General features: G+C 38.6%; 1 protein-coding gene across 3 annotated transcripts in view; it reads left to right on the top strand.

Annotated features, from left to right (window-relative positions):
• PDE5A (phosphodiesterase 5A) overlaps nt 1-25,236 on the top strand; it is a 154,017-nt gene that overhangs the window by 29,879 nt on the left and 98,902 nt on the right. For all 3 annotated transcript variants that reach the window (XM_059923519.1, XM_059923521.1, XM_059923520.1), the window contains exon 3: nt 10,057-10,146. In XM_059923519.1, the coding sequence (XP_059779502.1) occupies nt 10,057-10,146 (90 nt within the window). The remainder of the gene's footprint in view (nt 1-10,056; nt 10,147-25,236) is intronic.

The following is a 25,236-nucleotide window of genomic DNA, read 5'->3' as shown; positions in this document are numbered from 1 at the left end:
TTTCTTTCTTTCCACTCTTTCATTTGTTTTATTAAACAAATAAATTTATGGATAGCTTCAAAAAATGGAAATTTTTGCCCTATAGTATTTCGATGGAAAGATTTGATATTTCTTCCACTTTTACTTCAGTTATGGACTTAAAGATTATACTATATGATTCTTGAAATTTCCCATTTAAAATTAATCTTTTATTACTAGAATTAGAGGTTTTAAACAAAGCATCTTAATTGAATGACACTTAGTATGTTTATGAATTATGTTCTAGCTACTTATCACATGGTACACTATGAAGGTTCCATAGTAATACTAGCTTGAGGCTCCTCTGTGTAATTTGAGGGGTCATAGATGTTTTAGTCACCCCTGTATTCCTGATGCCTAAGACAGTGCCTGGAACATAGATATAAGTCTTAATAAATAGTGATTGGGAGAAAATTATAGTAGGTGAGATAAATAAGTAGAATGGAAAGCAGGTCATAATAGATCCAGGGAAAATGTGTTAGGTTCAGGGAAGCAGGAGATCATATATAATTGGGGAGATGGAGAGAGGTTTCTTTGAGGAAGCAGTGATTGATGTGGACCCTGGAAGATGGGTGAGATTGGAGTAGATTGAGTTGTGTGCATAGTGAGATCCAGATGTAAAGAAGTTTGCAGAAGAGACAGGAAGTTGGACCCTGTGGTGCTCGTATGGAAATGTGTGGGTGACAGTCAGTATAGACGCTGAGGAGCTGCTGGAGATTACTGGGGTCTTGAATGCCAAGCTGAGGAGTATGTGTTTGATTCAGAGCTATGAGGAATAACTGAAGATGGCTTGAAAGGGAAACTGGCATGATTCTGACTGTGATTTAGAAAGATGAATGATATGGTGGTCATAAAATGAATTGGAGGGGAAAATGCTAGAAACTGGGAGGATAGGTTATCTTAATAGTCTGAGGAAGTAAGGAGCTGAACCAGGGCACTGGCCTTCAGGACCAAAAGGAAGGAATGGATTAAAGATGAAGAAGCGGAATCTGCTAGACTTGGCAGCTAATAGGAGATGGAAGTGAGGAGAAAAGAGGAGTTGGAGAAGACTCGGGTCTTGAAGTTGGTTGAATAAATAATGGTAACTGGTGGGGAATACTGAGGGCCGGGATCTGGGGAGAGATGTGATAGTTCGGATAGGTTAAATCCTGAGATAGGTTTCAGAATCCACTCTATACCAGCAGTCTTTTCCATTTTGATTCTTCACGGAGCTATCTCCATGACCTCTTTGAGCTCTGTGAGTAACATCACACCATGGCAGACTCCAAGAGGGGTATTAAGGACACAGCTGCAGAATCGCTGCCAAGTTTGCAAAATTCCCTTCCTGTCTTAGGTGACAGCTGGGTTTCCGCTTTTCAATGGCACTATAGTCCCAAGTACAGTGGGACCATAAATATGCTTCAGCTTTGCTGAGACAGCCTTCATTTGTCTGCATGGTCCTAAGTTTCTCCGGCCCTGAGGATTTCTTCATTTATATACAATTTATTTAATCTGTTTACCATCTTTAGAGTTTTGATGGTATAATTTTTGTCTCGCAGTTAGTAATAACTTAATTCTTGTACTGCCATCTGAAATAGGCCCAGTGTCCTTGATTTGCAGTGACCCCAGGGTGAAGCCTCTTAGCTGTGGATTTCTCATGTTGCTGCTTCACCCTCGACACCCTTGATCTGTGTTTATAGAGGCCTTGCAGAAGTGATTCCTGTTCCAGGAATTTCATTAGAAGTTGTGGGATTGATCTGTGACATAGTTTACATTGGTATTAACAGTGGAAGTCAGTTGGCTAGTGGCTAATTCATTACTCAGCCCACTCATAGCTTGAATAGTCAAAATACTGTCTCATAGCCTTTTGTGAAAATAATCAGAATATCAAAGTATATTCTGTTTTCTGAGTCCTACTTCTTTAAATATGTGTCTGTAAAAATGACACATTTCTTCAGCTTATGTGACCATAGAACACTTAAAAGTTATATTGCAGCAGTAGAAAACCAAGAAGAGGCCATGAAATAGAGTAGTGCTCAGACTGAAGCCAAGAGTAAAAATAATAGTCTCCTAGATAGATTAATTGTGAGAAATGGTCAACATTTGATTCACTTTTTAAAACTTTGTAACAGAATGATATAAGCTTGGGGAGTCAACTGTTTTATTACTAATAAAATAACACATTCATATTTTAAAATATAAGACAAGATCGACAACTTAGACCAGTGAGTCTCAATTAGATCACAAATACCAATGATGTTCAGTCACACATCATCTCCTCCTTCATCAGCCCATCATTCATGCAACTTTCTTGAATATGGCAGAGCATTTATTAATAATAAAATATTAACACATAATAACCAGAGCAACTGTATAAATGTGTTGGCATTATCCTCATATATAAAAACTAGATATCATCCAGTATCTAGATTGGATTGTGTATTAGTCAGTGTTCTTCAGAGAAACAGAGCCAGTTGGATAAATAGAGATAAATAAGAAGTGATTTACTGTAGGAATTAGCCACTTGGATATGGAGGCCTAGAAGTTCCACAGTCTGCCTGCCATCTGCAAGCTGGAGAATCAGGAAAGTTGATGGTGTAATTCAGAGTCTGAAGGCCCAAGAATCAGGGGGGCCAATGGTATAACTCTGGTCTGTGTCTGAGGCCAAAAGCTTTAGAACCAGGAGCTCTGATGGACAGCAGGAGGGCAAGAGAAGATGGATGTCTTAGAGAGCAAATTTGTCCTTCCTCTGCCTTTTTTGTTCTATTCAGGTACTCAAGGGATTGGATGATGCCCACTGGCATTGATGAAGATCTTCTTTACTCATTCTACTGATTCAAATGTTCATCTCTTCTGGAGACATCCTCACAGGCACACCTGGAAGTAATGTTTTATCAGCTGTTTGGGCATCCCTTAGCCTAGTCAAGTTGACACATAAAATTAACCATCAAAGATTGCCTGAACCCCTGGTTCCATGTCTTATGGAATCCTTAAGACTCCGCAGAATTTCCTATGTCAAAGGATTTCTATTGTCTAAACAACCCTCTTTTTCCTAAGTCAACTGGAATGCAAAACTTGGGCTCTTCTCCTGTTTCCATGGGACAGCCTCTCCATGGATACCATGATTTCTAGGGAGAAAACTTGGAGGATCTTAGGGAAGGGTTACATTGTCACTCCTGTGGCCTTCACCGTGGAGCTGCTACTCCTCCCACTCCCACTTCATTCCTCCCTTTTCAGTCCTTTTCCAGGTAAATAAATCTTCACCATCTCTCATCCTGCAGGCCTCACTTGCTGCTCAAGTGAATTTCTGGTGAATAAAATTATTTCCAAAATGAATTTCAGAGGAAAGAGATAACAATAGCAACTGTTCTAATTTTGATAAATTCTTTAATTTTGCTAAATTATTATATTTGATAGTTTTGTCATGGTGTAATTGTGCCCCAGGGAACACAGTTTGGGAACTGCTATATCTTTGTTCAATGTTCTAATAATCTCTAGGTATTCCACTTTGTGGAAGAAAACCAGCGCATATAATTTGGCAAGTCTAATGTGTTATTTCCTTTTTGTTTCCTGTTATTTTTATTTTTATACCATTTCAAGCTTACAGAAAAGTTGCAAGACCAGCATCAGAAACTTGTGTATACCCTTTACCCAGATTCTCCAATTGTTTATATTTTGCCCCATTTGCTTTATTATTTTCTTTTCCTATATATAATACATATAAGTAATATATGCATATTATTTTTTTCTGAACCATTTGGCGACATTTTTACTAAATATTTCAGTGTATAGTTTCTAACAAGAATATTCTCTTACACAATTATGATACGTTTGTCAAAATCTGGAAATTTTATGATACAGTACTTTTATCAAACATTCCATAGTCAAATTTGGCCAGTTGTTCCATGAATGTCCTTTATAGTTATTTTTTTTACTCTGATCAAGGCTCTAATTCAGGATTACATATTGCACATACTTGTCCTATCTCTTTGGTCTCCATTAAATCTGGAATAGTTTCTCAGTGTTTCTTTACATGTAGTTTGGAAGAATACAGGCCAGTTATCTTGTAGAATGTTTTTCTTGAATTGATTCAAGTCAGGCACTTTGGGCAGGAATACGACAGATGTTGATCTTGAGACCTAGTTTGGTTTTACAAACAGCAATCAATTCTTTACTTCTCCTACACCAGCTGGGGTGTCCTACAGTCCAGCTCAATTCTGACGCTAGCTCCTGGAGTTCGTGCAGACCCCACAGGTTAAGGACTCAGTCCCACAGTGCTGTCCCCACTTCAGATACCAGCCCTAAATAGGATACCCAGGCTAGCCACACTTATGTCTGGCTAGCTACAAATTCCGGGGTTCCCTGCTCAGGTTTAATAATTTCCTAAAATGACTCAGAACTCAGGAAAACACTAAAGCACTACTTAAAATTACAGTTTTATTATAGAGGATGCAGTTCAGAAATAGCCAAATAGAAGAGGTGCATAGGGCAAGGAGCGAGAGGGGGGGACACAAAACTTCCATGCGGGGGGCGGGGGGGGGCGGTGTGGTGCACCACCATCCCAGCACACAGTTATCTCCACCAACCCAAAAGTTCCCTCAGATCTGATGGCTTGATTGCTTAAATCATTGGCCACTGGTGATTGGACTCAAGCTTCAGCCCCCTCTCTCCTATCCAGAAGTCAGTGGTGGGGCTGAAAGTTCTGATCCTGTAATCACTTGATTGGTTTTCTTGGCAGCCAGCCCCCATCCTGAAGCTATTTGAGGCCTTCCATCCCCCTCCCCCTGCCCCGTGAGTCTTCTCATTAGCATGAACTCAGGTATGGTTGTAAGGGGCTTGTTATGAATATATAAAGAATCTCCTGTCACTCAGGAAATTCCAAGGGTTTAAGGAGCTCTATGCTAGACCAAATATATTTTTTATTATACCACAGACCTGATTAGCATATGTTACCAGGTAGCATATGATGTTACTTTACCCCAGTATTGATGATGTTAAATTTGATAACTTGGTTAAAGCGGTATCCACTAGGTTTTTCCACTACAAAGTTATAATTTTCCCATTGTAATTAAGTATCTTAAGAGGAGGTATTTTGCTATTGTGTAAATATTCTATTCCTCATCAGTACCTTTACCAGTTTTGTCATCCACTGATTTTCCAACTTCATAATACCTTCTATATATATTAGTTGGCATTCCAATGTAAAGAAGAGCTTTGCCTTCTTTATTCATTCATTATTTATTTATTTCTATCATTATGGACTCATGGATTTTTATTTTGTTTAATGAGTTATGCTCTGTTACTATCTTTATTTATTCAAATTCTCGGATTATATCAGATTTACCGGCTCCTATGTCTTTTTGATATGTCCCCATCACTCTTGGCATTTTCTTGCTTTCTAGGGGAGCTGAAAGTTTTAACTGCTTAACAAGATGTTCCAGACTTATCTTTTACTTTCCCTGCCCTAGCCCTATGATCATTCTTTTTTTCCCAAGGAACCCTGGTTCCTTTCAGTGGAGGGGATGGTATTTAGAAACCAGGATCTAGGCAGTAGGTGTGCTCACTGCTACTAGTTTATCAGCAGACAGAGCTAGAAAAAAAAATATACACAGACACACATACACTTTTATTTATTTATTCCTATATCTAACGACTCACTATATGCTAAACAATTCTTACCTCCAACTTCATTCTAACACCTCAAGGTATATTTTTTCTTCCTCTTTTCTTAATAGATATAATATAATATTATATATATTATATATGTAATATATATATGTTTTCTCAGATTCTTTTCTCTTATAGGTTATTAGAAAATATTGAATATCGTTCCCTGTGCTACACAGCAGGTCCTTGTTGATTATCTATTTTATATATAGTAAAATGTATATGTTAATCCCAAACTCCTAATTTATTACCCTTCCCTTTCCATAAGTTTGTTTTCTATGTCTGAGGGACTGTTTCTGTCTTGTAAATAAGTTCATTTATGTCTTTTTTTTCTTTTTTAGATTCCACACATAAGTGATATCGTATAATATTTATCTTTCTATGTCTGGCTTACTTTACCTAGTATGGTAATCTCTAGGTCCATCCGTGTTGCTGCAAATGACATTATTTCATTCTTTTTTATGGCTGAGTAATATTCCATAATACACTCTCACACACACACACACACACACACACACACACACACCAAATCTCCGACAAAAGAGGCAAGAATATACAGTGGATAAAAGACAGTCTCTTCAATAAGCGGTGCTGGGAAAACTGAACAGCTACATGTAAAAGAATGAAATTAGAACATTCTCTAAGACCATACACAAAAATAAACTCAAAATGGATTCAAGACCTAAATGTAAGACTGAATACTATAAAACTCCTAGAGGAAAACATAGGCAGTACACTCATTGACATAAATCATAGCAATATCTCTGTGGATTCGTTTCCTTATTCTTCATATATTTGTGCATGTGCTCAAGCCATGTTCCAAGCTCTTCACTCCTTTCTGTAGAATCTCTTGTCTTTCTCTTCAAGCTGAAGAACTCTCATTAACACTTCTTTAGTACTGGTCTGGTGGTGACAAATTCTCTGATTTCGTTTATCTGAAAATGGCTTTATTTTGCCTGTAATCTTTAAAGATATGTTCACTGTCTAGACGATTCTCAGTTAATAGTGGTTTTCTTTCAACACTTAAAAAGTTCTCCCACTTTTTTCTGGTTTTCATTTTTCTTATGAGAAGTCAACCAGGCTTCATTTTTCACCTTATATGTTTCATAGTATATATCATTTTCACACTGTGTATATATTTAAGGTTTTCACTAACTTTGGGAAATTTTTGGTCATGTGTTTAAATATTTTTTCTGCTCCATTCTCTTCTCTTTGGACTCCAGTTGTATATATGTTAGACTATTTGATGTTGTCCCACAGAACATTGAGGCTCTGTTAACTTTTTACAGGGTTTTTTTTGTCCTCTCAGTCCTTTTGATTAGATACTTTCTGTCCATCTGTCTTCAGGTTCACTGACCCGTCCATTGTTTCCAATCTGCTGTTAAATCCATCAGTGAGCTCTTCCTTTTAGACTTTGTACTTTTCAGTTCTAGAATTTCCATTTAACCTTTTAAAAATACTTTTTCTTTCTGCAGAGATTTCCATCTGTTCATTATTACCATATTTTCTCTTCAGTCCTTAAATACATTTATAATAGCTGCTTTGAGGTCCCTGTTTGTTAATTCCAACATCTGAATCATCTTGGGGTCGTTTTCTATTGACTGCTTTTTTTCTTCACTGTGGGTTTCAATTTCCTGTTTCTTCACATGCGTTGTGATTTTTTTTATTGTATGCTGGACATTGCGAATGTTTTGTTGCAGGGCATTTGGATTATATCAACTTCCTTTAAAACAGAGCTGACCTTTGTTCTTGTAGACAGTGGAGTTACTGGAAGATCCTTTTGGTCCTGTCAGGTTTGGTATTATTATTTGTTAGGATGGATCTACTTTAGTTTTAAATTTAGTCTTAGGGACTGCTGCTCAGGTCCTTACCCCCAAGGAGTGGCCTTTCTGTGTCTCGACTGAATGCCTGAGGTGCCTAGTGAGGTATCTCCTCTGGTGGGGAGAACCCCAGTGTCTTCAAACATTTTTAGAATTGGTATCACCATTCACTTTCAGCCTTCAACAGGTAATCTTTGCTAGGTCTCTTAGAGTCTTGCCAAATACATGTCTGAAGTGACTAGCCACTCAGTCTTCTGCCACTCCTTCTTTACACCCCTAACCCCACCCAAAGCACAGCCTCTCTTATCAGGTACTTTGCCTTGCACATACCAGCTACTTTAGAAGCCCTGAATTCAGTTCTATTTGGAACTGTTACTCTACTTGGATACCACCTACCTGCCCCCAGGAGGAACCGGATCATTGCAAGGCAATCATGTGTATTCTCTTCTTCACTGTGTGTAGTTTAGTTATTGCATGTATTTGGTCTAATCTTATATTTTTCAGCAGGAGGGCAAGTCTGGTACTAGTTGTTTTATTATGGGAGATGGATATCTAAGCTTTGTGGTTTTTTTACACTGTCATGTTCTCATAAACAGTGAAAGAAATAATCACAATAATAATGAAATAATAGTGCTCCATTTTTCTTTCAATGTTTCCTGGACCTAGAGGGGTTAGAAGTTCTCTATGTGTTTATAGCCCCTGCACTGGGTACATTGTTAAAGGAAAAATTCTTTGAGATGCCAGAATTCACTTAAAGTGATTTTGAAGCATACATTACTCTTACCTCCTTCAATGAAGAATGAAATCCAGGGCTGCTACTTATTTTAAACTTCCAGTATGCACAAAAAAATTCTGTGAAAGTGCTACTAATTTCAGACTCTTGCTTTGATTAGATAGTTGGGTTTAATCCTCTTTTTTATAAATTGGTCTTGTAATTCAGATATTCATTAACAAAATAATTGCTGAGGATGCATTTCTATTCATATTTTGATTATTAGCTTGCAGAATAATTCACTATATAAATTCATAATTTTTAACTTCTTTTAATTTATCCGTATCAGTATCCTTTCTGCTTTCTTTAGATACCTTGCAATATAGTATGCTATTTAAGAACTGTTTTTTGGAAACATTGAGCCAAGGTTTTCTCTTTCTTTCAGTATAACTTTGAGCATGTTTGCAGAAAAATTAAAAATGCAGTAGTGTATATTTATAATATAAAATATTTATATTGATTTTCTACCATTTTATAACTTTTCTTTTGAAATTGCCTTTAATGCCATGTTTGGTCCTCTCATGGGGAAAATTGGCCTCATTTCTGACCCTAGTTGATGGAATCTAGTGTAATCATTTACTTCATTCACAACTTTGGCTTTGCGTGACTTTAGACTAATTAAAAAAAAAAACAAAAACGAAATGACCTTCAAAGATGAGGATTTTTCCAGTGTGACTATTCCATATTTTCTGAAGGGAATTCCGAAAGCAGAGTTTTTAGAACAATAATGCTATTATTAGGTTGAGCATGTAAGTTCCCAAGGCTATTGCTTTGAAGGGAACAATATTCATTCAGATGTTTATGTTCTGGTATGTTTGCTTCCGTTCTAATTGTATCTCATATACTGGTCTCTGTCCATTTCCTTGACTATGTTTTTCCTCCTACCTATAAGGTTTGCTTTAAACTATAGTAAGCTATAAGTGATCATGTTGGATAACTATGATATCATTTGTTAATGAATTCCTTCATTTGTTTAACAAATGTTTTTGAGTTCCTGTGCTAATCTTAGGAATACAGGTGTGGTGAACCAAAAAAAGCCCCTCATAGAATTTACAGCCTACCTTTGACCTTCTCAATCTGGTTTAATGGAAAATAGCCTGTATCTTTCTTTCTTTAACCCACATTTAGAACTTTTACACCTTTCAGCAGTCCTTTGTGATTATTGGATGTGGGAAGATGTACTTTGTAAAAGAGGAAAGAGATTCAAAAGATTGAGGAATTGTTTATAGTCTGATGAACGCCATGCAGTTTTATTATATACAAAAAGAAAGAAAAGATAAGATTTTAATTCTTATGAAACACCTGAGATAGAAATACAGAATACTGAGGAAATATATATATATAGTCATTACAAGGGAAGTCAAGTCAGTATTGAAAAGGTCATTTTGGAGGTGGTGGGTTTTATAGGAAAAGTTTTAGAGCAAAGATGCTTTTCTTTTTCAGAAGAATCAGTGCGATGGGAATAGGCAAATTGTATTACAGAGGAGGAGAGTTGCCACTTTTTCCTGAGTTTAAGTGAGGCTATCTAAATTGGTTAATATTTTGAATTTGCTTTATTTCTTAACATTTGTTTACATCTGTATTTTTTTCATAAATACTAGCTGCTAAAAAACCCTTAAATTTTTCTTTGTCAAAGATGATATGTACTTGTATGATTTGGTGCCTTTTACAATAATAAAATTGTCATTCAGAACAACAAGGTGAGTCGACGATTAGATTTCTCTAATCCTATAAATCAGAAAAATCAAATCAATCTTTGAACAGGTCAGTCACTAAATTGAATTTCTTCTTCCTTACTAGGATCCTCGGTTCAATGCAGAAGTTGACCAAATTACAGGCTACAAGACACAAAGTATTCTTTGTATGCCAATTAAGAATCATAGGGAAGAGGTAAGCCAATTTTCCATTTTGCTCTAAAAGGTCATTTAGAAACATTTTTCTTTTTGAAAAAAATTTTTCACTTTGCACACTTATGAAATAATGCTGTAGTGACAAGTTGACTATAAAGTGCTTAAATGTTCTGCTTGATGTTTTTTATTTAGACTTTAGTAATAGGGTTGACTCCTGATACTTTACTTTGACTTAGAAATAAATTTTAGACATGTCATTTCCTTTTTTTTAATAAATTTATGTATTTATGTATGTATTTATTTATTTATGGCTGCGTTGGGTCTTTGTTGCTGTGCACGGGGTTTCTCTAGTTGCGTTGAATGGGGGCTACTCTTCGTTGCGGTGCACGGGCTTCTCAATGAGGTAGCTTCTCTTGTTGCGGAGCATGGGCTCTAGGCTCGCGGGCTTCAGTAGTTGTGGCACACGGGCTCAGTAGTTGTGGCTCGTGGGCTCTAGAGCGCAGGCTCAGTAGTTGTGGCATACGGGCTTAGTTGCTCCACGGCGTGTGGGATCTTCCTGGACCAGGGTTCAAACCTGTGTCCCCTGCGTTGGCAGGCAAATTCTTAACCACTGCGCCACCAGGGAAGTCCCTAGACATGTCATTTCTTTACCCCTCTTTCCTGAGGACCTTACTGAATCCTAAGATGTATAATTGTGGTTGTAATCAATTTATTTCATGTTGTATTTTACACATCTGAATAATGCTTATTTCATAAATGGTTATCCAATTGCAGTGGTAATCAGCTAATTTTTTTGTTTGGATTCAAAATGAGGTTTTGAAAAAATAGAAATTGTATATAACACCAAGCAAAATTTATTGTGAAATTGTAACAAGCAAATGAAAATAGGTTGGTTTATATTTCACCTAACTAGAAGGTTTGGATTCTGTAAGCACTGAATTCTCTCTTCATTTTACATTTATTTGAGAAAAAAAATAGTTAATCATCATTTAAACTGAATGCTTCAATTGAGTGTCCTCAGCCCTGTCTACACATTACAATCAACTGTGAGACTCTAAAATATTGCCAATTAAATTAGAATCTCTAAGGGCAGGGTCTAGATAGGGATACATTTTTAAAGATCCCCAGGTAATTCTAAAGTGTAACCAGGGTTGAAAATCATTTTCCTAAGTGAAAACAAATAGATTGAAAGAGCCTGTATTTGTGGTTCTTAACCTTGGCTGCACATTAGAATCACCTGGGGAGCATTTCGAAATTCTAATGCCCCCGAGTTTCACCTTAAATCAGAATCTCTGGGGTTGGGACCTAGGCATCAGTATTTCTTAAAGCTCCCAGGTGGTTATCATGTGCTGCTAAGGTTGAGAACCACTGCCAGGGATACAAGAAACACTTTGCTGGTTCTACTTGATTTATATTCAGATTCTGACATCTTTCCTTTCCCTCCTCCATCCAGTCCTTTACCAAGTCCCATCGATTTTTTTTTTTTCTGTTAGTGTTTCTCATTTTGATCTCTTTCTTTTCATTCCTGCTGCCTGTACCATAATTCAGATATTGAAGTAATGCCTGAACTTTTAAAATATTCTTGTAAGGGGTTTCTGTACTTTAAGTCAATTTCCCTTTAATCCACCCTGCATATGCCCTTGGGAATTTTCCTAAATCACGGTTTTCTAAATCAGTGCTTCTAAAACAATAATGTGCATATGAATCTTAAAATGCAGATTCTGAATTCAGTAGGTCTAGGTGAGACCTGAGTGAGATTCTTTTCTAACAAGCAACAAGTTGATGCTGATGCACTGGGCCTACAGATAATTTGATGAGCAGGATCCTAAATCAGTCACTTATCAGTAGTCTAAGATAAGTTCTCAGTGCCTTAGAGTTGCTACATGGTTTCTTAAGAGGGTAGTTACAGCCACAGTTACTAAAAATTCCTGCAGCTACAACATGCATATGAGATTAAATAATTAATTAGCTAATTAATTGTGAATGAATAAATAAAATTGAAAAGGCTATGCCATGCATGGACCAGTGGTGTTCTTAAGCAGATTGCCAGATAAAGCAAATAAAAAGCATGTCTTATGCAATATTGGGGACATAGTTATACTAAAAAATTATTTGTTGTTCATCTAAAATTAAATTTGACTGGACATCCTATATTTTATCTGGCTGCCCTAGTTATAAACCAAGGATTATGATTGTGTGCACTTAAAAAGATGATGTTCAGCTTTTAATTTGTAAGTATGTTTTAAAACCATGGCCTGAAAAACAACTTTGTACTGGCTGAGAGATTCAGTTTGAATCATGCTCTGGTTAAATATCTCTTTTCAAATAGCATGAACAGTGGGGATTGGGGGAACCCATGAGAATGTGCAACAAAATCACCAGGGTGAAGTAGGTGAGACTGCCCTTCTGTAAGAGAGCATCCTCTGGCTACATGCGTTTCTGTCTTTATGACTACCAGTGAGGATGATTGAAACTAAAACAACAATAACAAAAATCCCCACTGTATTGAGGTATAAATTACGTACCATAAAATTCACCCATTTTAAGTGTATAATTTGATGAGTTTTTGACAAATGCATGTACAGTCATATAACCACCACTATAATCAAGATACAGAACATTTCTCTTCCCTCAGATATTTCCCTGTACCCCTTGTAGTTGATCTCCTCCTCCTCCCTCAACCCCCAGCCCCTGAGAATCACTGATCTGTTTTCTGTCACTATTGTTTTGCCTTTTCTAGAGTGTCATATAAATCATATAAGTGGAATCATACAGTATGTAGTCTTGTGTGTCTGGCTTCTTCACTTAGCATAATGCTTGTGAGATTCATCCATGTTATTGCATGTCAGTAGTGTGTTCCTTTTTATTTCTGAGTGATTATTCCATGGTATGGATGTGCCACAATTTGATTATCCATTCATCTGTTGATAGACATTTGAGTTATTTCCAGTTTTTGTCTGTTAGAAGAAAAGCCACTGTTTGCATACAGGTCTTTTTGTGGACATGTTTTCATTTCTCTTTGGTAAATACATAGGAGGGGAATTTCCAGGTCATATGGTGGGTGTATGTTTAATTTTATAAGAAACTTCCAAGCTCCTTTCCAAAGTGGCTGTACCATATTGCTTTTTTACCAGCAATGTATGAGAGTTGCAGTTGCTTCACATCCGAGGCAACGCATGGTATTGTCAATTTTTTAAAAATCTTAGCCATTAAATTTGATTGCATGAATGAATAACCCCACTCTCAGCCAGGGGTCGTCTGCTCAATTACAGACCTGATTAAAGTGGGTTCAGCTGCAGGTCCCCAGATTGTGATTGTCCAGAGCTCTCCTTAAGATTTCTGCTGGGTTCCTCAGCCTCCTCAGGGCTATCTTCCTCCATGCTCCCTCATCCTCTCCTGCTGTCTCTGTTTCACCCTATGATGATTTGATATGAAGGCTGAGCTCTTCACTGGTTTCCACAGAAGTTTTTTCACATGAAGCATTTCATGAGATAAACAACCTTCAGTAACTTCACTGGAGTCTTAGTAACTTTACTGATGGGAAGGTTTCCAAACAGCTTTTTAAACGTCTTGCTGACCCTCCCTATTCTCTGTCCTCTCCCCCTTGTTCCCTCTCCTCCCACGCTCACCCTGCCCGGTTTGAAATTATTTCCTGTGAGAATTATTTCTTCAGAAAAAAAGGAATGAAGAGAAACAGTCAGAAAAACAGGCATACTCTCAGCATGGCTGTTGAAGTATAAAAAGTACTTTGGCTGACCGAGAACCAAGGCCCCTAAGAAGATGCCATATACGACTTCCAGAATTATCCTTAAATTTATAGCTACATAAACAAACTCAGGGCAATGTTTGCTGTTGTGTACACGTAGTAGAAAGTACTCTTTCTCCCACGAAGCTTTTGAAATCAAAAGGGAGGGTCACAGTAAGGCTTTTGGGAGTAATTGTTAAGATTGCTTGCTCTGGGCTTGAATCCCATCTTCACCACTTACATGATGAGTAACCAGGATGGAGCTGGTTAATCCCTTTGATCCTCAGTTTTCCTCACCTGCAAAATAACGGTTATAAAAGGACCTGCCTCACAGGGTTGTTGTAAAGGTTAAATGTGTTTGTGCATGCAAAGGACTTACCATACTTTCTGGCACACTGGGAGTGATCAATAAATGTCAGCTGTTATTTTTTAAAGGAGACATAGAACTAACTGAACTCTTATGAGAAACAAGGAATGATAAAGTTGTATGCAGAGGTCATCAGCCACATAATAACCAAACAGCTGGGATCAAGTGACAAGCAGCACAGTCCCTGACTTAACTGGTCTGTTACCCTCTAACAAACTTTAAGCGTAAAAGAAAAATACTTTTCATTGTTTTTCCTCATAAATGAGGCAGAGTAAATTTGGTTTCTTCTCTTTGTGTTAGTCCAATTGTATTGAGTAAGCCAACACTGATTCCAACTAATTACCAAGAAACCTAAGAAGAAATGTCATTACTGACTGTTTATAAAACGTCTTGGTACCTTTTAGTGACCCCAGTTACTTAAGGTACTAACTCTGGAGAGCTGCTTGAAGGGAGCAGTTGAATATTGAACACTAAAGTCTGAACTACAACATAGTCTAGAAAATTCAGGAAGATTTTTAAGATTCAGTAAAATGTATAATCACTTCATCTGCCTCTCGTGAAGTATTTAAACTAATTAAAAATTTTCAGGAGTTCTTTTCATTAGTGTTATAATCATAAGTGTAATAATGCAATGCCTTTTTAGAAGTCAGGATCATAGATATTCCTAAAACTTCTGTGACAGAATTTTTTTTTTAAAATCACAGAGGATAAGTTTTTGCAATTTTCCCCTCTCCGTACTCCCTTCTAAGACAATGGCGTTAACGGGCAAAGTGAGTGTGTGTGTGTGTGTGTGTGGGAGTGGGGACTGAAGAAGCTAGAGGAAGCTGAAATAATTTATTTTGGAAAGGTCAGAGAGCTACTGGCTAGAGAAGATGAAAGAAGACAAAAAGTAAAGGGGTCCGGGGAGAGAAGAGAGCCAGCCCAGGCTCTATAACAGAATGGCTTGAGGGACGACAGAGTAGGACTTTGGAAATAACTGCCTATCCTGTGGAAACTATTCTAAGGACTTGACATATATTAATTCATTTAATCTTCATAACAACCATAGGGGGTAGTCATTATTTTATTCCCACTTAACAGATGATGAAACTGAGACACGGGACATTTAGGGAACTTGGCCAAAGTCACGTAACTAAAAACTGGCAAAGCTGAGCTTCAAACCTAGGCAAGAGGGTTTCGTAACATTCTGCCGTGGGTGATGACTGCACTCTCCTTTCTTCCCCCTCAGTGTTTTCTTGAGCCGCTGCAGTAAACATTTAGGTTACTGTTGATTTGGGGGTGGGAGGTACACTGATGTGAGATGTGGCTCCATTTAGAAGCAAGGCTTGAAGGTAGAGACAAGGAGAGCTGGCTATATTCTGATGGCTCTTCAAAGTTAAGTGTTGAAACCACCCTGCAGACAGACTCTTTAAAATGAGAGAGAGTGGTGGCGGGGAGAAAGAAGGGCAGGGAGCAAGGGGGGGCGGAGAGAAAGAGGGATCAGAGTCACATCCTCTATAATGTCTTAAGGGGAATCCATCCAGTAAACAAGAAGAAATTTTTACCAGGGATAAAAGAGTTACAGGAGCATGTTTCATGTTAATCTGGGCCAATGTGCTCTGTGATATGCACAGGAAGCATCATGAAAAAAAATTTGCAGCAAGTGTGTGAATTTTTAGAGCTGCTGTTAAATTTCTTTCAGGCTTAACACTGGATTTTTCAGACCTGGGCACTTGGATCAGTTTTATATTTTTGTCACATGCATTAGTTATTTCTATAACCAGATGGTTCTTTTATGTTTAGTAAAGAAGTGCAGGGAAGCTCAACTCTTTCTCTCTAGCTCAGATGACCTATTTCTGAAATACTGCCCTCTCTTGAAGTATTGCTTGTTATGACATGGTGGAGATGAGTGCTTTTTTTTTTTTTTTTAATTTATAGGGGCTGCACCATTGAGGTAGAAGCCAGGACATTGTGAAATAATGCAAGTTCTGTGAAAATTTCGTATTGATCTGAGGTAGAGATTATATCCAATAATGTCAGGCTAGGCTGATACCTGTTTTCTCTTGGTTGAATGTCAATTCCAGTTATTAAGTAAAAATCTAATTTGGAATCAGAGCTCTTATCCTCCTTCTCTGTTTTTATCATTTTGATTTTATTTTATCATATTTGATGATATAATTCTTTGATGCAAATATAGCAGTTGTAATAAAAGATTTATGATAAGTTTTTTTACAGTGTAATAAAGGAGCATTTTTATCTAAATATCCAATTGTTTTTATCTTCTTTTAAAAGAACAGTGAAAAACTTCAAAAAATATGGGCAAATTTTATGAGATTTTTATGAAATAAATATAATACTTTGATGAATAAAAGAGATTTAATGCCTGCCAAAAATCATAAAGTAAAGCATTAATGGAATGAAATGTGTAATTCCAACTGCATTATATAAAAGTAAATGTTTTCTAGAATTTAAGCTACATAACTTTATCTGTTCATCCCCCCCCCAAGTTAAAAATATTCTCATCCCCGCCCCCCCCCCCCAAATTATCTTGTTTTGAAAGTAATTGTTGAATCACTGCAATATGTAGAGTCCTGGTCTAGGCAGTGAGGATATTAAAAAAATGAAGCAAGGAAGATACTTAGAAACTTTTTTTTCATTTTCAATAAGAGGGAGATCTTATATACCAAAAAGCAAATATCAATACGAGGTAACAAAACAAATGTTAAATGAGTTAAATATTCAGCACCCAAGTTCAAAGGAAAGTCTGTGGATTTCAAGAACTGGAGGAATCACAGAGGAAGAACGAAAGCTGTGGTTTCATACAGCAGATCCCTGCTGTGTTTATCCCACAGGCTTAAGAAAGGAAGCTTGAACATGCTTTCTGTGAGAGGGTGGAGACAGGGTAGATGCTTGCCTATGATATTCTGCTCACACTACTGACTAGGGCTTTTCTTAAACTTGTCATGTAAGCTTGGAACAGATGAAGAACATTACAGCTTTATACATAATCCTACAATTCCAAGTCAGACTAGATGAAAATATAGCTATAAGAATAAGCAGAGTTTAATTGCAGACTGTCAGTTGATCTAGATCTATTTTGGTCTTAAAGAATTGGCTAGTTACGTGTTTTTTGAAAACTTATAAATTGTCCATTGCATTTATTCCCCTGTGATATTTTCTTGTAGCTTTGTTTTAGAAACAAAACAAAAATACTCCGAAAAGTTTCCGTCGGTTCTGGACTTGATATGGTGATGGTGAAGATCTTTTCTTTTTCTTTTTCCACATTACCCTTTAAATAATAAACAAGTGTATTTTACAAAGAAGACGGTAACCGCTTTCCTAAGGGAAAAAACATTTCTCAAGAGCATCAGATGAAAAACATAATGCCAGTAGGTTCAGTCCCTGAAGTCACACTACTGATCCAGGAGAAGGAGAAAGAGTGAATGAAAGGCTGAGACTGAAGATTACGTTAATGGTAGGCTATATTTACCCAAATCTTATTTTGAATGCTCAGAAAATTTGGTTCAGACTGAATGCTGTGATTTATTCAATATGGGGTTTATCTTCATTGGTAGTTTTAGAATAACCATTCCAGCACTTGTTGGAATGCATTGCACTTTTAATTTGATAGAGCATTTATAAGTTTAATTTTGAGAATTTTTATATAGATCCTGAATTATGACTAGTAGAGGTCTGAAACCAGTTGCAGATAAGCATAAATAATTTCTTTGTATAATATCTGACCCAGAACCACATAATTAGACCTGGGGATGGATTTTGATTATTAAATAATTTTCATGCATTCTTAAAGAGTTAAGGTGGTTGTCAGTGAAATTTCTGCGTGCTCTCTCTCTCTCTCTCTCTATATATATATGCAAACATCTATATTCATCTAAGAGCCGAGATTATATAGGTAAAGTACTTTATAAACTATGTACTCTGTATTCCTTCTTATTAAATCCTCAGCTAAAAGTTCCTACTTGTTTCTCTTCTACCATAGAGTGGAAATTAATATTCTAGGCAGAATTTAAATAAAAGTATAAATTTTATCTTATAAAATTTTTGAATCATATTTTTCTTTTTTTTTTAATATCACTTGGTAGCAGTGATAAAATGAAAATGACCTGGATTTAGAATTCCAGATCCACTTGATTATTACAAATTATTTGATGATCGTAAGTATGTTAGTGATCTCTTGCAGCATAACAAATTACCCTAAGCTTAGTGATTCTGAACAACAGCCTTCATTATCTCAGTTTCCGTGGTTCAGAAATGCCAGAGCGGCCCAGCTGGCTGGGTGCTTCTGGCCCAGGTTCCCTGCCTGTGGCCGCACTCAGGAGGCGGCAGGGGTGCCTGACTCACGCTCGAGCGTGCACTTCTCGGAGGGCTCACTCGCGTGGCTTTTGGCAGGAGGCCTCAGATCCCGGCCAAGCGGGCCTCTCCACAGATCACTCCGTGTACTCAGCATGTGGCAGGGTGAGCAAGGAGGAAGCGGCACTGCCTTGTATGACCAAGTCCCCAGACCTGTTCACCTTCGCCTCACGGTAACCGTTCGTCAGAAGCCAGGCATCAGGTCCAGCCCAGACTTGGGGAGGGCAGTTAGGTTCCACCTCTTGAAGAGAAGAGTATCAAAGAATGTGTGGAGATGTTGTGAAACCACCAAAAGTACTATGTGCATTTTGAGGCTTTAGTCTCTTTCCTTAAAACTGGTCAGATGATAAATGAGGAACTCTGCTTGTTAATTAAAATAATATCTTAAACAACAAGGGCCTACTGTATAGCACAGGAAACTATATTCAATATCTTCTAATAACCTATAATGGAAAGAATCTGAAGAAGAATAGTGTGTGTGTGTGTGTGTGTGTGTGTGTGTATAAACTGAGTCACTTTGCTGTACACCTGAAACATTATAAATCAGCCATACTTCAATAAAAAAATAATATCTTAAAAATTAGTGCCTCTCAACCTTTCATATACTAAAAATAATATGAACTACCAGAGGTAACACAGACTAGGTTTAAATAAGGTGGCAAGTTGGGGGGTGTGCTCTGCCAGATGGGCTTGAATCAAAGGGAAAAGAGGAAATAGAATTAAAAGAGGAGGGCTGAGGAGAAGAAGAGGAAGATGCCTGCTGTTTGAGCTGCGGCAAACCATCGAGGTATTAAAAGTCTTCTAAAATGTTATGTCACAAATGCAGGTCTTCATGAGATCACTGTTTGTGTGTAGCTTAGGTACTTTGCTGCTTAATGCCCATGGAAAATGCTCACTGGTGCATCCTTATTATTTCTCTGCACCATTGTTTTCTGCCTCCCTCATGGATCAAGATTGGAGGGAACCTGTCTAGTAAATACCTTGGCACTGGAGGCGAGGCTGTGCAGCCAAGCTGAGGCAAGATCATGAAGTGTCCTCAAACTGCCATGTGAAGGAGGTGCTGGATTTTTTTTTTTTTTTTTTTTTTTAAGCCAAGAAACATTTGCTGTCATTTAAAGATGTGTGTGGCCATAGCGTTAAGGATGAAGAGTTTTCTTTGTTTAATCTCTAACCCAGAGCCACATAATTTGACACTTGATAGATTTTGATTTCCATATTTGTTCATACACGGAGAAAGTCCTGGGTCTGGAAGCAGGGAAGTTGGTAAGGAGGCTTTTGCATAATCCAGACTAGGAGTGGATTTGTTACACTTCTGTTTAGGTGGTTGAGGGGTTGATTTGATGGAGGGTTAAGTAGAAGGAAGAATCTAGAATAATTTCTAGTGGGGAGAATTGTGATATTCCCTAAAATAAAACATGCAACGGAGAGAATTGGTTTGTGGGGATCAAAACCATTAGCTCTTTTGGGGGGTATGTTGTTTTACTGTCTATTCCTTTCTCCTCTCTCCTCAAGTCTCAGCACTGCATCCCCATCTCCACTTTCATCCGGTGGTCTTGCTTACTCTTTCGGTGAAAAATAAAGCAGTTACAGGAATAATTCCACAAGAGAACTTCCCCAGTCTCTTTCCCCCTGCTCTTGCATCTGAGTTTACATCCTCTGGTTTCCCTTTTACATTAACCATCTGTAAAATAGCAAAGGTCAGTCTCGCACTTGTGCACCAGATCTCATCCCATCTCATCTGCTCCAAGACGCGGCTCAGCAGCTCTCCCCTCTGTGACCAGAGTCACCAAAATTCCCCTCTCTACCAGACTGGTTTATCAGCATACAAACACACTGTTATTTCTCCCATCTTAAAAACGAAAGCAAACGCTCATTGGACTACATATCTCCTTTCAGAGATCACCATTTCTCTGATTACCATCAGAGCTAAACTCTTTGAAAGAGTTGTCCACGTTTGCCATTTCCATTTCCTTCCACCCTCCGGAGCATAATCCACCCAGGCCTTCACCCTCACCGCTCTGTGGAAACCACTCTTGGCAGGGTCGCATGGCGTCCACAGGGCAGGAGCTTATGATCATTTCTCAATACTCACCTTACCCGGCAGGTCGGCAGCATGTGGCATTGTTGATCACTCATTCCTCCAGGACAGATTGTCTTCACTTGCTCTCCAGGACCTCAGACTCCCCAGTTTTTTCCTCCCATCTCTCTGACTGCCTCTCTGTCTCTTTAGCTGGTGCCCGCTCATCACAACACTGCTAAATGGCTCAGCCCTGGACCTTCACTCACTGCTTATGTGATTTTATTTACTCTCATAGTTTTAAATACCATTTGCTTGCCAACCAAACTTGTATTGCAACTGTATTGTTTCTTCAATTTAAACTCATATATTCAACTGCTTACTTGACTTCTCTACCTATATATGTCTAACGGGCATCGTGAACTTAATATGTCTAAAACATCACTCCTAATCTTCCTTCCCACTAAACCTGCTCTATACTCATCCCCACCACACTTAACTTCTCTGTCATCCCAGCTATTCAGGCTAAATTCCTTAAAGGCTAAAATCAGGCTAAATTCCTTCTTTCTTTCCCCCACAGTAGATATCCAGCTGATCAGGAAACACCCTTGACTTTCCCTTCAATCACTGCTCTCCACCTGTACTTCTACCACGCTGGAGCTTCAGTGTGGAGCCATCAGTATGGAGCACCTGAGTTATTATAGTAGCCTCCCTAACTAGTGTCCCTGCTTCAAGCCATTGATGCCCTTCAGTCTATTCTCAACACAAATTTTAGAAAACATGCTAGATCTCATCCCTCCCCTGCTCAGAACCCTGCAGTGGATTTCCACTTCACTCTCTAAGAAAGGTCCCCCATGACCTGGCTCCCGAAGCCCCTCTTATCTCACCTATTGTCTCCCCCTGCCAATCCTCTCTAGCACACTGTTGTTGTCTTCTCTCCACCCCAGGGCCTTTGCACTTGCTGTTTCCTTGTCTGAAGTTCCTTTGCCTAGTTCTCCACATGGCTCAGTCTGTCACCTCCTTCAGGTTTTTACTCAAATGACATCTCAGGAAGACTTTCTTCAGCCATCCTTATTGACTATCTACCATTATTTCTATCCCTGCTGTTTTCTTCATGACACTTAAGCACTTAATCACCATTCGACATACTACATATTAACTTACGGGTTCATTTCTGTTTCCCCTCCCTAGACTGTAGGCTCCATGAGAGCAAGATGAGACAAGAATGCTTCACAGAGGAGGTGACATTTAAACTGCATCTGTGGTATGCAATAATGCTAGCTGACCTGAGAACTTCTTTTTCAAAAATGTTTCTCTGCCGTCTTGAAGCATGGAAACCAAAGTAGATTGACAAATTAAGGGATTTCAGGTAGAAATTTAATCAAGGCTATGTGGTAAATAGTAGTAGGACTAAGATCTTCCTGCCGAACCTTAGAGATCAGTAATAACTATTTTGTATTGATGTTATCCTCCCCATTTTAGATGAAGAAATATGGACTTCATCAAGTTAAGGAAATTTCCTAATATTCCATATCTATTAAGTAGCAGAGCTGGAATTGATACCCATGTCATCTTATTCTAAGGCTGCATTTTTCTCACTGTGAGATAATTACCTTCTTTCATCTTTATTAACGATTGTACCTGAAAAGCTACCAGTCAACTCTTTTTACTGTTTTAGTTTTTGAAAATGCAAATTATGGACTGGAATAATAGAATGATTAAAATCTAGAGTTGCCAACAATGATTCCAAATTAAATGCTTTGTATATTATCTGACATAGCTGTGTGGAGGAGGGCATGTCTCTTTGTGCTGGTAACACCTAAAACTAGGAGTTTTGCTAGTGAGACTGGTGTCTGTCTGCATCTGAGCTTTCATATATGATTGTCTTTTCAGGCTCATCTTCCATTTGGAGGAAAAAGCACTTAGAGGTAAAATATTATAAGTTCTCTATACGAAGGATTTGTTGAGTGTAAAAAAATTATAAACACACATACATTTTCCCCCTGGATCTCTTAAGTTAAATGTTAGGAATATCTAGCTTCTATGATGTGAATATCTAACTGGCTATGATGCAGTTAGATGGTCCAGTAGAGGCAAGAACACTGATCTGAACATTTAGTTCAACTCCCATTGAGATGGCGTTCCTTTGATACCACCTTTAATTTGCAAGTGAGATTCAGCCTATTCAGTGTTTTCATGCATGAAACTTGCTTTCTGCCACTTTTGCTGTGTTATTTCTCCTCTGTTTGTATTAGGTCCACATTTATGAGCACACCCCTTTACCCTGTAATTATCAGGAAGCTTTACTAGCACAGCACCTGGCCAGGGTATAGAGGCATGGACCTGTTGTAAGTGCAGGCAGTACTGGAACAAACTCAATCCTGGGTTAACAGAGTCCAAACCCAACAACACTGTCCAGGGTGTGCTTTGCAGGCCAGCACCTGGCAGAACGCAGGACACCACCCTGAAAATAAATCATAGTTATTAAATAGATCCAAGGCTCTGAAGTCATTTTTGGCAATGTCATGTGTAGTGGTGGGCATTAACAGTGATAGAATTATTCTGATACAAAGTACAGTTTGTACAATATATATTGAGGACACAATTTTTTTAATTGTTATTTTGTACTTATTCCCAATTAGGCAGAGAGATAGAGTTTGAAAGAAAGAGTTCCGACTCTAGCAAAACAACTGTCTTGAGTGCTGGTTTAAGATCAGTGATTCCTTGAGCAACTTTCTTCACCAGTCTGCGCTTAAGGTGACTTGTCTGTGAAGTTTCAACATGAGGTACAGACACACAGTGGGGGGTTTGACAGTGGTCATCGTGAGACAAGGAACGTGACAGTGCCCACCACAGAGCTCGTCACCTAGTGGAGGTTCAGAAAATGGCTGTTCCCTCCCTTTGGAGTGTTGCAAGGCCAGACAAACGGAGGAATGGAAAGTTAAATAAAAACGGTAAACACTGCGCGTACCCTGCCATGGGAAAGACAGCAGGCTCCTTTCTGCTGTGTACCCTTTGCGTCTCTGTAGTTTTTAAAGGGCACAGAAGGAGACTCTGCTCATAATGGTTATGTGCTGCTCTGTCTCAGGCCTGAATCTCTGTATCCCAATGGACAGAAGGGTCTGATTAGAAGGCAGCAGGTCCCTGTGGTTCTAAGACCTTTACACCTCATTGCTTAAAAGCTGGTGTGGCAGAGAGTTTGGTATTTGGCAAGGAAGAGGAAATTGTGTGTGTGTGTGTGTGTGTGTGTGTGTGTGTGTGTGTGCGTGCACTCGAAGGGATAAGAATAAACGCTAGGATTAAGAATTGTTCCCAGCAGCCCCTTGTCTGGAAGGAATGCAGTCTCAGGTTGGCACCTCTCCCGCTGGACGTTCCCAGGGCAGGACAGCTACTGACCCCCAGAGGTGGGTCTGTCCCGGCGCCACCTGGGGAGCATCTGTCCTGCCTGGTAGCACGGAGCAGACGGTCAGGACCTCAGCGTGCTCCAGGACAGCTGAGAACTCAGCACGTGGACCGCCACGTTCAGATATCATCAGTAATTACAAATTTACTTTTAAGACTTTCACATACTTTTTGGAAAACCAAATTAAAGTTTACATACAGTGAAATATGCAGATCTTCATGTACAGTTTGATGAGTTTGACAAATGTTTATTCATCTGTATAACACCCCAGTCAAGACAGAGAACGCTTTCATCACCTCTGTCAATGCCCACAACCCATGGGCAACACAGTTCTGATTTTTATCATCAGAGACTAATTCTGCTTTTCCTTGAATAACCTGCTTATTTTTGAAACTGCATTATTACCTGTTTTCGCCTGAAACATAGGATTCTTTATGTTACGTAAGTAGTTCTTGGCTATAAAAATGTGTCTTTAAGGTTTATAATCAAAGTCAAAGAAAGCAGAACTTTTAAGCAGCCACTTTGGATTTGTCTTTGTTTCTTTTTTTAAAATTTATTTTATTTATTTATTTTTGGCTGAGTCGGGTTTTCGTCGCTGCGCGTGGGCTTTCTCTAGTTGCAGTGAGCGGGGGCTACTCTTCGTAGCAGTGCACGGGCTCTAGGCGTGCCTGCTTCAGTAGTTGTGGCACGCGGGATCAATAGTTTTGGCTCGTGGGCTCTAGAGCGCAGGCTCAGTAGCTGTGGCACACAGGCTTAGTTGCTCCGCGGCATGTGGGACCTTCCTGGACCAGGGCTCGAACCCGTGTCCCCTGCATTGGCAGGCGGCCTCTCAACCACTGCACCACCCGGGAAGCCCTGTCTTTGTTTCTTAAAGTTATAGTTTTGAAATTGTTCCATTCCCTTTGATGAAAGCATGCTTTAAAAAGATAAGCATATGTATGGGGTCTGAAGACAGTCTTGGATGTACTGGAAAACCAGTGGTCTTCATGATTCCTCTAGTTTAAACAATAGTGCTTACGAACCTGTATTTTATATACACTAGTGCTGGTTTCACTTTCCCCTGCGGGGGAGTAGCAGGAAGAACACAAGCTTTGGGATCAGACCTGGAGAGCATCTGGGTCTGCACATTCTTGCACTACCTATTTAACTTTTCTGAACATCAGCTGCCCTTGTGATAAAATGGGAATCATAGTATCTACCTGAAAGGGTTGTGACAAAGGTCAGATGGATTAACAGACAAAGTGCCTG

Source organism: Balaenoptera ricei, chromosome 5 (genome assembly GCF_028023285.1).
Source record: "Balaenoptera ricei isolate mBalRic1 chromosome 5, mBalRic1.hap2, whole genome shotgun sequence".
In the NCBI taxonomy this organism is placed as follows: domain Eukaryota; kingdom Metazoa; phylum Chordata; class Mammalia; order Artiodactyla; family Balaenopteridae; genus Balaenoptera; species Balaenoptera ricei.
Note: the sequence above shows the minus strand (reverse complement) of the source record. Positions and strands in the feature narration are given on the sequence as shown.